At 34.2% G+C, this 16,393-nt stretch overlaps 1 protein-coding gene across 2 annotated transcripts in view; it reads left to right on the top strand.

Moving 5' to 3' along the window:
- The first annotated feature begins 2,143 nt into the window (after positions 1-2,143).
- The window catches only part of vex (somatomedin-B and thrombospondin type-1 domain-containing protein), a 529,487-nt gene continuing 515,237 nt past the window's right edge, over positions 2,144-16,393 (top strand). For both annotated transcript variants that reach the window (XM_074170757.1, XM_074170756.1), the window contains exon 1: positions 2,144-2,278. In XM_074170757.1, coding sequence (XP_074026858.1) covers positions 2,176-2,278 — 103 coding nt within the window. In that variant the 5' untranslated portion in view covers positions 2,144-2,175. The remainder of the gene's footprint in view (positions 2,279-16,393) is intronic.

Raw genomic sequence — 16,393 nt, 5'->3', positions numbered from 1 at the left:
TTGTTTCGCGCATGCGGACTGAAAATTCGTATCCCGAAAAATGCCCCTTTTCGCCTCTTGGTAGTTGTGTACTCTTTGATCAAAACCGCAAAAAACTGACGATTGATGAGCAGTTTATTTTCATATACATCTCATGTCGTTTCTGATACGTCAACTATCACTTTTGAAGGTATATCAGCTGTTTTGGCAAAATGCAGCACTTTGTGTGCTACTTATTCAAAACTTAAAATTTTCGGTCAAATTGATTAGAACTGGCCGATAAAAAAGTAAATAATACAGTTTATTATATGATTTTGACTATAAAGGGTTTATGCTTGAGGAAGCTATTGTGTAGCGAAACATGTGTCGCGGTTTTTGTAAAATCCTTATCAAAAAACAAAAGTCTTATGCAAATTATCCTAGCTCGCAAAACGGTCCAAGCTACATTATCTCAATCAGAAGCTGTAGAAGGTTTAAGTTTTGATTCATTGAACATAAAGAGGTTGTTGAAGAAAACGCAGATAATGAAGATGAAAAGTAGCATTCAGTTTTGGAAGAGATTTCTATGAATCATAGAAGGACGGGACCATCAAAAAGTATTGCAAAAGAAAATGTAGAGATTCATATACAAAAACATTGCACCATGGCTAATTTTGGCGATATTGAAACTACAGTTTCATCCAATACGGACGTTTTCAAACTTATACAATAAACTCTTTATCGTATAAGTTTGAAAATGTCCGTATAGCACGGAACTGCAGTAACGTTAGTTACAAATAAAAGTGGTGAATAGATATAGCTTGGCATTTGAACAGAAGCAGGGGCTGAGAACATTGAAAAATCTCAGAAATTCTGGAGTCACTAGCGACACCCAGATTAAATCAATAGAACAAGCAAGCCAAAATTCTACTTTGGATGTTTGTGGCAGAACACAACATCTTTTCATCATCTTAGATCATATTGGTGAATTTATAAGATCTTTATGCCCTGATTTTTAGGTTACCAGAAATATACAAATGGGTAGAAAAAAGATACATATTTATGCAAAACAGTAATCGCATAAAAACGAAAGCTCATCATGCAAAAAGTCGTGAAAAGTTGTTCTTTTTTTATCGTCGATGAAACGATTGATGTGAGCATGAAATAAAATTTTGTTATTTTTCAGATATTTTGAAGAACAGAAAAAAATTAAAAAACAATTTTTTATTATTAAATCAAATATAAATATCACAAATATTGGTACAGGAGCATGAAAACACATTCTCTCAGGTATCTCAAAGGTGCGACTTCGATTCTTCTTCTTCATAAAAGAGGACGTAATTGGTGACACATGTGAATCGTTGTATTCGTGTCACATGCCAGTCAGTGTAGGAGTGTTTGCAATATGATGTGTAATACCCGCTGTAAGTAGTACCCCTGTGATTCGAGAATACATATTGATTAGGTATAATGACAAGGAACCACATTGTCTGCTGCATAATTGCTCATATATCTAATCCTTCCACAGTCCACAGTGTGTGCACTCCATCGTAAATTTCAATTGACCAACTAAATTACCTATCTCCAATCTTAGAGTTATATATCCTGAAACATCTCTGCCATGACTCTTGTGCCTTTCCGCTGTCGCTCAGTTTGAAATTCCTCACACAAATTCAAAAACGGTATAATCTTCAACCTTATGTTATTTTCTACTACAAACTCTACCAACCCTTAACGAATTACAGTGAGTAAAACAATTTGGAGAAAATAACAAAAGAACAGTCACACCGGCTCTTTGACTTTGTAAAACCAATTGTGAACCCCTCCACTATTTCACATATTCTCCTTTGAGTTGTGCATTCTTTAGCGCCACTCAGTCAACTCCGTTCCCTCTATTTTCATTCCTGCAAGAGCCATCGGGCGTGCTAGTCGGATCGAGTGCAAAATATAAAAGCTACACTTACGTGTTCCTTCAAAAGTATTCTTCAGTAATATCGGTGGAGGCGAGAACTTTAATAAGAAATACGGAAATATTTCTCAGTTTGCTGTAGCGTTCGCCCTCATTTTTCATCGTGAATTAAATAACTGCAATTCCAAAATGTGGCTTCTCATCGTGTTTTCCTTAGTTTGTTACGAAGAAGTTATGTGCGGGAGTTGCGGGAAGCAAAACTCTGCTGTACGGGTCGTGACTCCTCTTGTGTTGTGCAGAAAGCTCCCATGAATTCCATTATTGAGGACTTGAGCGACAAACCTTGCTATTGCGATCATGCTTGTTTGAAATTGGGGGACTGCTGTATGGATTTCAAGGAGGCCTGTGGAGGTAAGTTGAAATAGCATTCAAAATTATGCGAGTATAAAAGGAAGGGGGGTAATCACATACAGTGACACCGTTGAAGTCTGTAACTGTGGGTATCAGTTTTACTTTGAAATCAATTGAATTTTTTCGGCTTAATTATACTTTATGGGATACTCACGTATTTTCGCGATTTTTTTTGGGATGATACTAACATGACGGTAGAAATTCAGCACACTTTTATTTTTTGTCGGACTCAATTAGTTTTCGAGACATAGCCTGTCAAAATTTGTATGACGTTATATTTTACCTTTTTTAAAAGCAATAAACGATTGCAATTCACATATGTTTTTATTTAACACAACTTTTTCCATATCATCGCGCCTTATTCTATCCCTTTTGGGGATATTAGTATTAGTAAATACAACGTTCCTTTTAGAATTTGAAGGTCAGGTTAGATGTTGAGGATAGGTACATGTCTTTTAAAATTCTAAAGTAAGGTTAGACTGAGTAAGCATGTGATAAATTATGGAATTTCAATATAATTTCAAGAAACTTGCCGATAAGTGAATGAAAAGGGATAGAAAAAGTGCGATGATATGGAAAAATATGTGTTGAATAAAAAATATGTGAATTGCATTCGTTAATTTTTAAAAAAAAAGGTAAAATATGACATCATACAAACTTTGACAGGCTATATCTCGAAAACTAATTGAATCCGACAAAAAATTAAAAGTGTTCTGAATTCTTACAATCACGTAGTATCATCCCAGAAAAAAATTGCGAAAATCCGTGAGTATCCCATAAAGTAAAATTTTCCCTTTATTTCTCATGCCGCATAGGTACATGTCAAATTTCGTCAAGATGAAACTGAATTGATTTGATTTGCAAATAGATTTGAATTTTGAAACCGAAGTTGATTCAAATATCTAAAATTTTCTTCTTTCTAATCAAAATGTCCTGTTGTTCAATTCTTATGTTATTGTTTACTATTTGGAACGTTATTTCTAACAAAATTCAAATTACATTCTTGAGTGTTACAAAGTATAAATAGTTTTCCGGTTCATGAAAACTAAAACAATTGCTTTAATTTTCATTCAGTAAATACAAACGGAAAACTCAAATAATCGAAATAAAATTATCTTTAGAAATCAAGCAAATTTTATCACTCTTGGTTGAAGAAGGTTGAAGTTCTGGTGATTGAGAACAGTGCTTGTTCTGGAGTGAAGGAGGTTATTAATTTGATAAATTATAGCTGCATATCTTTGCTGTGATTACCGTACCAAAAACCAATAACAACCATAACTACCGCGAACAATGTTATGCTGCCCTTTTTTATACTGTACAGAGCTCATACAGTGTGAAAACATAGTTAAACTCGTCACTGTGGATTGAATGTTTTGAAACAATATTGGTCTTCACGAAAGAGATTACTAGCGGGCACATCATTTTGAAGATCTAACCAATATTTGAGATTGTTCTATATAATATATGCTACGTTACACATTTAAACAATCTTCAAGTTGTGGTGTTAAATGACAAATTGTAAATGTGATATAGCGGTGCATATACGAGGTCTGTTAAAAAAATAAGGTGAATTTTAATTTTTCTCAGAAAATATTTATGTATTCATCAATTTCTGTTTTGTCCTTTTCGAAGTAGTTCCCCTTAGATATAATACACTTGTGCCAGTGTTTTTATCAATCCTCGAAGCAGTCCTGATATGCACTTTTTGCTATATACATCTCCTCATTCGTCGCAAAACACCGTCCTGTCACGGGTCTCTTCAATTCTGGGAACAAGATACAGTCACAGCGGGCCAAATCTGGCCAAAAAATTACAAACAAGAAATGCATTCACATACCGGACGTTTTCTTCGTAATGCTGCTCGCAAGCGGCGCATAACTTCAAGATAATACTTCTTATTGATCGTATTGACGTATGTGGCAAGAACTCCTGGAGCACAAACCCACGGTAATCGAAGACAACAGTGAGCAAAACCTTGACATTTGATCGAAATCAATTTTCAAGTTCAATTTATTAACTTATTTGATAACAAAATATATATTTTGGTTACTGCTATATAGAAGCATCTGGTTTAAGAGCAGAAATTGCCTAGGCAAAGATGCCTGTATTGCATTTCAACTTTATTTTATATGTAAATTGTTGCGAGTATAGAATATATCATCAATCAAAAATAATTTCTTGTATAGTTTGAGTAAACGATATAGTGCCCCCTACCTTCAGCAGTTTCCCCTTTAATAAAATAGTTAGGAAGCTAAGTAATTTTGTTATTCACATGTTATATATATATATATATATATATATATATAGTTTTTCAGCCTACTTGATTTTTTCAGAGTCACTTTTAAAATTGCATCTAGGTGGCCATGATCGGACGTAAACTAATCTATGGACTTCAGGTGATATCAGAAAATTGCAATAGCGGAAATTTAGTGACTAGTGTGTTGAATATGAATGAGACAAGTTTACAAAATAACATTTTCGTGTCTAACTATTATTTTTCAAATGGCGACCATTTTTTGACAAGCACTTTCCGAAAAAAGGATTTTTTGACAAATCTAACGATACTAATTTATTTGCGATTGGATTACAAATAAGAACATAAATTAAATATTACTGAGGAAAATACTCGATACAAATTCATTTACTTTTGTCAAGGGTGCCATGGATAGGAATGATGCATAATATTTTGCGGTTATTTCCATCAAGTCCACTTTGGAGAACAAAACGCTCACCTAGGTTATGACAGTGACATAAGCTTTATGAGCAGAAAGTAGAAGTTTCTCTTGATTTTCGTTAATTTTAGTTTAATTTTTCGTCGAAATAATGTATACTCAAAGTGAAAAAGTGGATATGTTGTTATTGTTTGGAGAATGCCACAGAAATTCAAGGAAAGCTACTGAGTTGTATGCTGAGAGATATCCCAATCGGCAACACCCATCTCATCAGTATTTTCCCTATGTTGAGAGTCGTTTTAGGCAAGAGGGAAATCGAGACGCAGAACAGAGGTTTGTCATAAATGAGGAGACTGAGATTAACGTTCTTGCTATGGTAGAAGTTGACAAAACGGTTTCTTTAAGAGAAATTAGTAGAGAAATGCAGATAAGTCACGAATCAGCAAGAAAAATACTGAAAAAGCACGGATATCGAGCATTTAAATATCAGTTACATCAACATTTGTATGCTGACGACGGCAATAGAAGAGTAGTATTTTGTGATTGGTTGCTTCAAAATCATAGAGTTAACCCAAATTTTATCAACTTCATTCTATTTTCCGACGAATCACGGTTTACAAATAATGGCATGTTTAATAAGCAGAATTGTCGGTACTGGGCCCAACAAAATCAACATGCAATGAGAGAGGGCAATTTTCAAGAAAGGTTTGGCGTCAATGTCTGGGCTGGTATCGTTGGAAACAGAATAATTGGTCCAATATTGTTTCAAGGTCAGTTAACAGGGGTTAGATACTTGGGTTTTCTTTAAAATGAAATCGAGGATCATCTTAATGATATGCCTTTAGAAGTTTTACGGCAAATTTACTTCCAGCAAGATTGAGCACCACCCCATAATAGCAGAGACGTACTTGATTTTTTAATAGAGCATTTTAATAATAGAGTTATTGCAACCAACGGTCCAGTACGGTGGCCTGCCCGCTCACCGGATCTGACTGTGTTAGATTTCTTCATTTGGGGATATGTAAAAGAAAGGGTCTACTATGCAACAGCTCCAGCCACTCTCGAAATCTTAGAAGAAAGGATTTAACAGGCATTTAGAAGTATATCGCCTCAAATGTTACAAAACGTGTTGAGAGAAACAATTGAACGAGCTGAAATGTGTCTTGAACAAGGAGGGATGCACTTTGAAAATTTACTATAGTGGAATTTTCAAGAACTTAGGATATTGCAAAAAATCTAAGTGCATCGCTGAAATTATTAGTTAAATTTGTTAAATTTGTTGATCCAATCGCAAATAAATTAGTAACGTTAGATTCGTCAAAAAATCCCTTTTTCGGAAATTGCTTGTCAAAAAATGGTCGCCATTTGAAAAATAATAGTTAGACACGAAAATGTTATTTTGTAAACTTGTCTCATTCATATTCAACACACTAGTCACTAAAACTCCGCTATTGCAATTTTCTGATATCACCTGAGGTCCATAGATTAGTTTACGTCCGATCATGGCCACCTAGATGCAATTTTAAAAGTGACTCTGAAAAAATCAAGTAGGCTAAAAAACTTCCGGAAATGTCAGTTTCTGATCCAGAATTGTCTCAGAAATCCAAAAATGTTACAATATACAGGGTGTTCCATTTAAAAATTCAGAACCGGAGCCATTTCCGCTGAAACCGGAAGTGACCGGAAAGTGAAAAATATGTGAAAAAATTCCTCTCCCACATACCATTCAACTATACCAAATCTCATTTCAATCTCCCAATAGTCTAGAAATTATGACTTGTCTAATAGATTCGTTGACACCCGGTATATACAGGGTGTTTCAGAATTCGACGGACAAACTTATACCACGTCATTCCTCTTGCAAAATGATGAAAATGAGGTAGGTAGGACATGTGTGTCGGAAATGAGCCGTTTCAGAAATACAGGGCGTTGAAGTTGCAAAATAAAAAGACCCTTTTCGTCGTAGCTCCCGGACTAAAAGGAATAATATTAACGAAACTCAGCAAATCGATTACGAGCTAGAATGTGCTTCCTCCAGTGGTATGTTTGCTTCAGTATCAGTAGCCAGTGGCGTTCCAGCGGGGTAATAGCTTATATTTCCCCCTTATTTTTTACGACACTGACTTTATATCCAGCGACTGGAGAAATGTACAGTAAAATGGAATAACGGGGTCTCTCAGTCAAAAAATCAAACCTGCTTTACTTTGCCAAGCTTTGGCTTCTAGTGGGAAGCTTCTTCTGGGCCTATAATTTATTGAGTTGTGTTTTTTTAGCCAATGAATAAAATTACAATTCATACTTACAGTACAAATGAGTAAAAACAATGAATTAAACATATAAATCGACGAAAGAAGTTAAAATTAATGGGATTTTTTTTGTTTTGACAAATGATATTGCACATAAATGTCATTTTTCAATAGGCATGATGATTTGATAATCTTTGACTCTAAAGGGAACGTTGATTGATACAATTTTCATTATTATTTATTATTACTGTATATACTGCTGAGATTATCAATGTCAGCTCTCTCATTCATACAATTAGAAGACTTATTAATTTCAACCATTTCAAGAAAAAGGCGTTTGGAAATATTTTTTTCTGTATGTAAAACTTTGATATTAGAGTAACTTATGTATATTAGAGTAATTTGGTTTATGTCCTGTTTCTATAGAACGTTGCGCTAATGCATGTGATTTCTTATTAAGCTTTATATCAATTTTATGTGAAGTTATTCTATCTTTAAGAATTCTAGATGTTGTTCCAATATAATCTAAATTACAATTGTTACAGGGAATGTTATAAATCACATTTGACTTTTTGGTAGCATCCGTTTTATCTTTTAATTTGGTGTTCAAATTCTTTATAGTTTTGATATTTTTTAGCATATTTTGATATTTTGTTCATTATGAAAAAGTTTCATGATATTTGAAGATAAATTTCCAAGATTAGGTATAGATTTATAAGAAAAATTGATAGGTGAACCATTATTATTACATACATTTCTGTTGATTACATCGGAATTTGTATTATTGCCAGTATTGAAAATCATTTTATTCAGAAGTTTTCTGGTATAGGAATTTTCGATCAATATGTCTCTAAGAAGTTTGAGATTTTTTTGCTTGAGGAATGGGTGTACTAATTTTTCAATTTTTTTTTCAAACAGAGTATTAAATTGATTTTAACTGATTTCTTATGAAAAGAATAGTAATTGATATATCTTCCTGAATTAGTTGGTTTCACATACCAATCAGTGATCAAGGAATTATCAGTTTTACAGATAACTCTTGTATCAAGAAAAGGAAGGGTCTGATTACTTTCTATTTCGCAATTTTTTATCAAATCTATTGACAACATAAAGAATTTCATGGGATTTGTCATAAGGTATTGCACAAATGACATCATCAACGTATTTTAAAAAAAAAGGGAATTTCAAAACTCAGTTTAGGAATTATGTTTTTAAAAAGGTCGTCCATTACGTATTGAGCTATAATAGGAGAAATAGTAGTAGTAGTAGAATTTGTTTATAGTATTCGCCTTCGAAAGAGAAATAACTTGAGTTGAAGATGAAATCAATTATTTCAATATTCTTTTTTTTATATGATAATTATATCATTTCATCTTTTGATATTACTTTTCTCCACAAGATGTATAGGTATATTGCTAAAAAGTGAAATCACATCAAGGCTGATCAGAATATAACCTGGAGGCAATGATTTTTCATTAATAAAATTGGAAAAATCGAAAGAATCCTTAATATAGAATTCATTTTCATAATTATAGGCATCAGTGAGAATTTTAGTGACCATTTGGGCAATTTTGCTATTTGGAGCATCAATGGAAGAAATAATAGGTCTCAATTTCATTTCATCAGGTTTATGTACTTTAGGAAGTCCATAATATTTGGGTGACATAGAATTATAAATCATATACATTTTTGCTTCATCTTCTGAAGCTAAAATGTAACACTTTTTTCCCTTGTATAATAAATAACTATTTTTAAACAAGTTTTAAACAATAAAGAACGAAAAATACTAGTATTACTGTGAAAAAAGCGTGGGAGCTTTGAGCCATATTTTTTGTTTATCAAGAACCCGTCGCTTTTTTCACAATAATAATAGTATTTGTCGCTCGTTATTGTTTTAAGCTTAATTAAAAAAAAAAAAAATTTGAAACAGACCTCGTAGAATTGAGATAAAATATTTCATGGGAATACAATCCAAACCTCAGAATGGAACTACCGAACAGTCTCATATCGATTCCTGGGGCTAACCCCAAATAAAGTACAATTTGACGTGTTTTTTTAAGTCCCCCGGCATCAAATCATAGTTCATTTTTCTACAGAAATTTCGAAATGAATGGACTTACTATGTTTTATATTGATATTTCAGATTCAATTATGAATTTTAGAATTATGCTGTATATTTTTTCATTGAGTGTAGCTGAAAGGACTGTTATATTGGTTGTAAACGAAATATTCGAGGAAAGCAAATTATTTGGAAATCCAGCCGGTAAACATATTGACTTATATCGAGTGGTCCAACAAAAAGTATGCACCTTGCTTTTCTCCTTTTTTTGTAACTTAACGCAAAAATGCTCGGACAGGTCAATTTTGCTTTTGAGGGGGACACATTTTAGATGTATTTTTCTACCTGTGCCTTCACCCCCTAGCGAGGGTGAGTAACAACCCTAAAATGTTAAATGGAAAGTGGGTCGAGTGATATATCATTTGAAAGGGCACAAAATTCTCTTTCCGATGATACCTAATTTGTTGTATTTAGTAAGTAAGTAAGTAAGTAAGTAATTTATTCAATTTGATGTCAATCAATTATTCAGTTACATGATTTGTTTTCCGTGCGATTTACAATTTGATTCAATTACGATTTACAATTCAAATGTCTTATCATATAACTATATATTACACAATCTGTAGCCACCTGAGCTAGGCTTGTGTCGTGGCTACAGACTGATATAAGGTGTGTTATATAATGTATAATAAAATAAATACAAAAAAAGAAAAAACTAAAATAGGTCGTTTGGTTACATAATACTATCCACCTCACTAGGTTAAAAACCGCAGTTGGAGAATGATGGCTATAGTGAGGAAATAAGAAGAGAGAAAGAGAGAGCAGGTAATTTAGCTTAAACATTTTCAAAGATATCCTGCAATTGATCATAATGATTTCTGATGAAAACTTTCAGTTCCTTCTTCAATTTATGATAATTATTAATATTCTTCAAATGGAGTGGTAGATTATTGTATAATTTCGGGCCAAAATATGTCAGAAATTTCTGGTTATGACTCAATCTACAGCGTGGTATGGTAATTGCTTGGTTGGAGGTCATTCGCGTATTATATTTATGTGAAATGCTGTTAATGGGATTCCTACAAACCCATAATAAACATTGATGAGCGTATAATTTTCTGACTGTGAACAAACCACTTTGTTCGTAAAGTAGGTAACTCTGTAGAATATCTCCTATCCTTTTTCAATGCGATTTTGATCAATGTATTTTGTATAACATCAAGATTATGTAGTGATGTTTTGAATAAGCCACCCCATACTAAGATGCAGTATCTAATCATCGACTCCACCAAGGCACCGTACACCGTCAGTATGACATCTCTACTTAGGATACTTCTTAGCTGGTAAAATTTCCGAATCAGTTTGCGGAGTTTTTTCACTATGTGATCTATGTGATCATTCCAGCGTAGAAATTGGTCGAATAGTTGAATAGTTATAAAAAAAAGCAAGAACATTTACTCGATATTTTTGGTGTTAATGAAAATGCGTAAAAAACGGCATTTTTATCACTACTACATTCCTCAATTTCTCTCGTGCGTTTTTTGGTTCAAATAACAACAGCAGATAAGTGTACAAAAAGAATTTAGGCAAACGTTCATTTATTCAGTTCGGTTGCTTTTGAAATTATTTCAACTTTACTGTAAAAATGGTTTATTCCATTCCTGAACGAGTTGAAATTGTTAAACTTTATTATCAACATAATAGTTGTGCTAGACTTACTGCTCGCCTCTTTAATATATAACAGTCATCCCGGGAAAAATGTGAATGATTCGTACGTTGCCAAGTTAGTCCAAAAGTTTGTCGATATCGGATCTGTCTGTAATGTGAAACATCAGCCACGGAAACCGATCAGAAATGAAGCAGTGGAAGTCTCTGTTTTGGGACATGTTGAATTGTATCATACTCAAAGTATCCGTCAGCTTGCTGGAGCCTCAAGTGTTTCCCGTTCGTCCATAATACGGATATTAAAAGCCTATAAATTTCATCCGTACAAAATTAAATTAGTACAGGAACTCAATGAAGATGATCCTGATAGAAGGCTGCAATTTTGTGAACAAGTGAGCCAGCTACTAATTGATGATCCGCACCTATCATTCAACACGTGCTTTTCCGATGAGAGTACTTTTTTTTAATGGAGCTGTGAATAGGCATAATTGCTTTTACTGGGATGATAGTAACCCACACTTATTCCGAGAGGTCCATACCCAGTACCCTCAAAAAATCAATGTCTGGTGTGACATATTAGATAGTCATTTCGTAGGACCACTTTTTATTCCTGGGAATTTAACTGGTGAGGTCTACCTGAACATGCTTGAAGATACAATTGATCCTCTCATAACAGAAATAATTGAAAATGACCAAAATCATAATGATGATCGGCTTCATTTCCAGCAAGATGAAGCACCTCATCACTATGTTGCTCCGGTAAGAGAGTTTTTAGATGATCGGTTTCCTGGACGATGGATTGGAAGGAGAGGCCCCATCGAATGGCCTGCCAGGTCACCTGATTTATCGCCTTTAGACTTTTTCCTTTGGGGACACTTGAAAAATAAATGTTTTGCTACGCAGCCCGAGTCCATAGAAGATCTTCGCCAACGAATTACAGCAGAGTGCAGAAGTATAATACCTGATATGCTACAGAATGTTAGGAGTAGATTTGAACAAAATCTGTATTATTGTATGGAAGCAAATGGGTCACATTTTCAGCACTTGCTGAAGTAGGATTCTACTAAGTCAATTACACATTTCAAAGTACTGGGTTGTCTTCGTTTTTCTTCAGTTTGAGTGAAATACAACAAATTAGGTATCATTGGAAAGATAATTGTGTGACCTTTCAAATGATATATCACTCGACCTCACTTTCCATTTAAAATTTTAGGGTTGTTACTCACCCTCGCTAGGGGGTTGAAGGCACAGGTGGAAAAATGCATCTAAAATGTGTCCCCTTCAAAAGCAAAATTGACCTGTCCGAGCATTTTTGCGTTAAGTTACAAAAAAAAGAGAAAAGCAAGGTGCATACTTTTCGTTGGACCACTCTGTATGTAACCAAATCTTTATGTTGCCATGTTATCAACCTATTTTGACTTTGTTATTATTGTTGTCCAAGAAACAAAAATTGCTGCACTTTTATAAATGTAGCTACGTCAATTCCAGGATAGTTTCATTGATGTTTTAAGCCACTAATAATATCCAATTGATTCGGACCTGCGATAAGATCCCTTTGTTCGCAATGAATCAACAGATAACCGCAGTTAAGAGAATGCGGCTATTTTTTATTCCTAATCGTCGAAGTGCATTATACGAGTAGATGGATTCTGTGTTAACATATTCCATTCGTTTACCCCCATCTGAATGCATTTTCGTTTCGTGGAAACCCATTGAATACTGAAATTTGAAAACCTACTGAAATCTGAATTGAAATTATTTAGTTAATTATATCTTTAATTTTTTTAGTAGACCTGAACAGCAACATGAGTTTGCTGAAAGAAGAAAAGCAAATCTTTGAAGATGGTTGTTTATGCGGAATTGAAAACAATTGATATTTCATGGAAAATCTTTCTCAATGATATTCAATTTTTTTTAAATAATATTATGGGATCTGTGTACATTTACATAATAATACAAAACAAAAAATCAGATTAAATGAAACAGTCGACAGTCCTTGAGGAACTGTATCACGACACTGAGCTGGTTAGGTAGGCCGAGAATGTCTTTGAGAGTTCCACTGAGTTTGTGTTTGCGGCTAGTTGGGCTGTAGTGTATGCAATTTAAAAAGTATGTGCTCAATTGTGAGCCTTGCTGTTGGAACTGTTGAATAAGAACGCGTATTGAACTCATGAACTATAATTGTACTTTACAACAATACTCAACGGTGAAAAAGATTATTGACATAATTATAAAAAATATGACATAAGTCTATTTCAAAAAAGGAATGCCATGTTGCCTGACTTCGAGCATGAGTCGATAGCTACAGTGCCACACTTGCATTACCACAAAATTCACAAGTAGGGGGATTTTGTGAAGACATCAGGTAACCATGGATGAGTCGGGAGTGGCCTATTCTTAGTTTTCTTATAACACGTCTGTCCTTTCTTGTCATTGGGGGCAGGTCCAGCGCAGAAACTGTGGGTTGGATTGTATGTAGTTTGGTGGTACATGTGTTCCAATGTGTTTGCCATGTTTGTATCATCATTTGTCGAGCTGCTGATTTCAAGGCTTACTGATAACAATAGAATTTTGTGGCGTGTCCCGATCTTGAACCTATAAATCTACATTTTCAATTTGAAAATCTGCCTTGAACTATAATTTTCACTTATCTATAGCATAGAATAGTACCTGAAAACAATAATTCACTTCGAGCTGTATATTTGAGAAATACTACTTCACCAGTTACAGCTTCCTCTCGCATAAAAGTAATATGCTATTAATTCTCTCAAGACCTTTGAAAACTCACAAAATGCCATGAATTTCAATATTTGTCTCCTACTGCATTGCCAAACTCCGGAGACCAAGCTACAATTGTTTAACTGCACTTATACTTATTTGTCTTAAGATTCCTCATATAAATGAAAATTATAAAAAAAAAATACAATTTAGAAAGATGAGGACCGCCAGTGAAGTTTCTGGCTGTATGTATGGAATCCAATTATTTTGTTTTGATATATGCAGCATTTCAAAATGCAAAGTCTAAAATCCAATTACGGAGGTACAACCAAGTCAACATTCATACGAAGATTCAAAAATAACGATATCATTAAAAGAGAAATTATTTATTACTCAAATTGTTTTTTTCTCTATCCGTTACAGGGCAGTTTCAAAAATTAATTAAAATTTAAATTATGATAGTCGCGTGTGTTGAAGCCTTGTTGGTGAATTCGTTATTGGAATACGCCCTCTCGCAAAGATTATACGTTCGCGTCGTCGCGTCGTTTTGTAGCGACATGTTTAAAATTTCAAAGCGGGTGGTTTGCATTTCACCGAAATAGAAGATTGAACCAATGTTATTTCTATAGGCGAGAAAGACCAACGTATTTTACAGAACTGAAGAACGCTTGGGAGGGTATTTCAAGATATAATAAATCACATACTAATTGATGATGTACAGGCTGATTCGAATTAGATACGCCCCATTGGTATTGTATTTTTACATATTTACTGAAATGTTATTTTGGAAAGACTTTTTAACACAGTATTAACGACAAGTGTACGTTCATATATCATCATCACTTCAGATATTTAGCTTGGTATGTAAGTTTATCTGTATTTCAAATTGCGTCTCATCAAACTTTGGAAGAGGTTAGTATCTCTATAAGTTTGTTTGTTGTTGTTGTCACGTTTGTGTTACGTCGCTAGAAATAACTCAAAATTGAGGTTTTATTTCATAAGCTTTTAATGGAAATCATGCTGGAAATTATACGGCTTGAGGGCCTGAAAGGTGGCCATCCCTTCAATAAAATAATAAAATTGTCCAGATAGATATACAGTGCTTTTCTTTGCATGAATACTTTATTTTGAAGTGAAATTGACAGAACTTTCAAGATGGCGATTGGGCGCCATCTGGAGGAAAAAATTGAGTGGGAAAAGTCTTGTGAGTCTTGTGAGTCTTGTGACACATAATTTTGAAGCTCCTGACGAATACTTCACAACACTAGAATATGAAGTTAATATTTTCACCTACTACAAAATGGCGCAACATTTAATAATTTCCTGAAGACAAATACATTAATATCGATATTTCTAGAAATACTCCTTTCTATCTGCCATATGATAATTCTAACAACGCGATGAGGTTTGTTAAGTTATTCTTGATTATGAAAACGTCAAAAAATGTCAGTACGAAAATGAACATCATTGTTCAGTTAGAATATTCTCATTTAGTTTTCGATTTTACTAGTAAAAAGGTACCACGTCAACCGTCTCTAAAATGGTCAGTTCTTGTCCATTGGAATAAAAAATTTAAGCGATTTTATTTACAGTGCGACGCGTAACTTTCACGAGACCGAAAGGATTTTCAATGAACGTTTTCCGAATCGTCCTATATATAGAAAATATTTGAGGGAACTTGTATCCAAATTCACAACTACCGGTAGTGTACATAACAAAAAGCCCCCAGGTCATCCATCCATTCCGGAAGAACAGCAAGTGCAAATAATTGATGAGATGGTAGTAAATCCTGAACAGTCTACTTATCCCGTCGCGAATGTTTGTGAGGTGTCTCCTTCTACTGTGTGGAGACTTTTGAAGAGGGGCAGGTATCATCCATACAAAATTAAAATGGTACACCAATTGACTGAAGATGACCCTGATCGAAGAACAGAATTCTGCGAAATCATGACGGAAACCATTGCAAGGCATCCTACCTATCTCCACAATATTTGTTTTAGTGACCAATATACATTTTCTTTAAACGGCAATATTCACAGACAAAATTGCCGTTATTGGAGTGACACCAAACCTTACGTTTTCCGGGAAAACATACCCAATATCCAGAAAAAATTAACGTTTGGGCAGGAATATTGGGAAACCATATTGTAGGATCTCTATTTATTCATTAAAATTCAACAGGGGAACTGTATCTAAATATGCTGGAAACTACTCTTGACCCTCTCATCAATGAAATCGTCGAAGCGAATCCTAATGAATTCGATATGGATATTGTATTCCAACAAAATGGAGCACCACCACATTACTCCAGACAAGTAAGAAACTATTTGGATACTACTTTTCCCGGTCGTTGGATTGGCCGTCGAGGTCCTACAGAATGGCTAGACCGGTCGCCAGATTTGACACCTTTGGATTTTTTTTGGGTTATTTGAAGCAAAAGGTGTACGAAACTGAACCTGCTCCAATATTGGATATACGGCAGAGATTAATACATATTTGAAGAGATATTGACATTACTGTGTTCGAAAATGTTCGGCGTGAAATATCGGATATGCTGTTCATGTCAAAAGTTCAAGACAATCATTTAGAGCGTCTTCTGAACTGACCACAAGCTTATTACCTCATATTATGTAGTTAAATGTTTATGTATTCAGGCAATGATTAAAAGTTTCGCTATTTTGTAGTAGTTGAACATATTGACGATATATTTCAGGGTTGTGAAGTACTCGTGAGGAACTTCAAAAAGATTTTTTCC

This window comes from Leptinotarsa decemlineata, unplaced genomic scaffold (assembly GCF_025532065.1).
Source record: "Leptinotarsa decemlineata unplaced genomic scaffold, Ldec_3_MD MMD2_P_RNA_scaffold_9, whole genome shotgun sequence".
NCBI classification, from domain to species: domain Eukaryota; kingdom Metazoa; phylum Arthropoda; class Insecta; order Coleoptera; family Chrysomelidae; genus Leptinotarsa; species Leptinotarsa decemlineata.
This window is presented reverse-complemented; position numbering and strand designations above follow the sequence as displayed.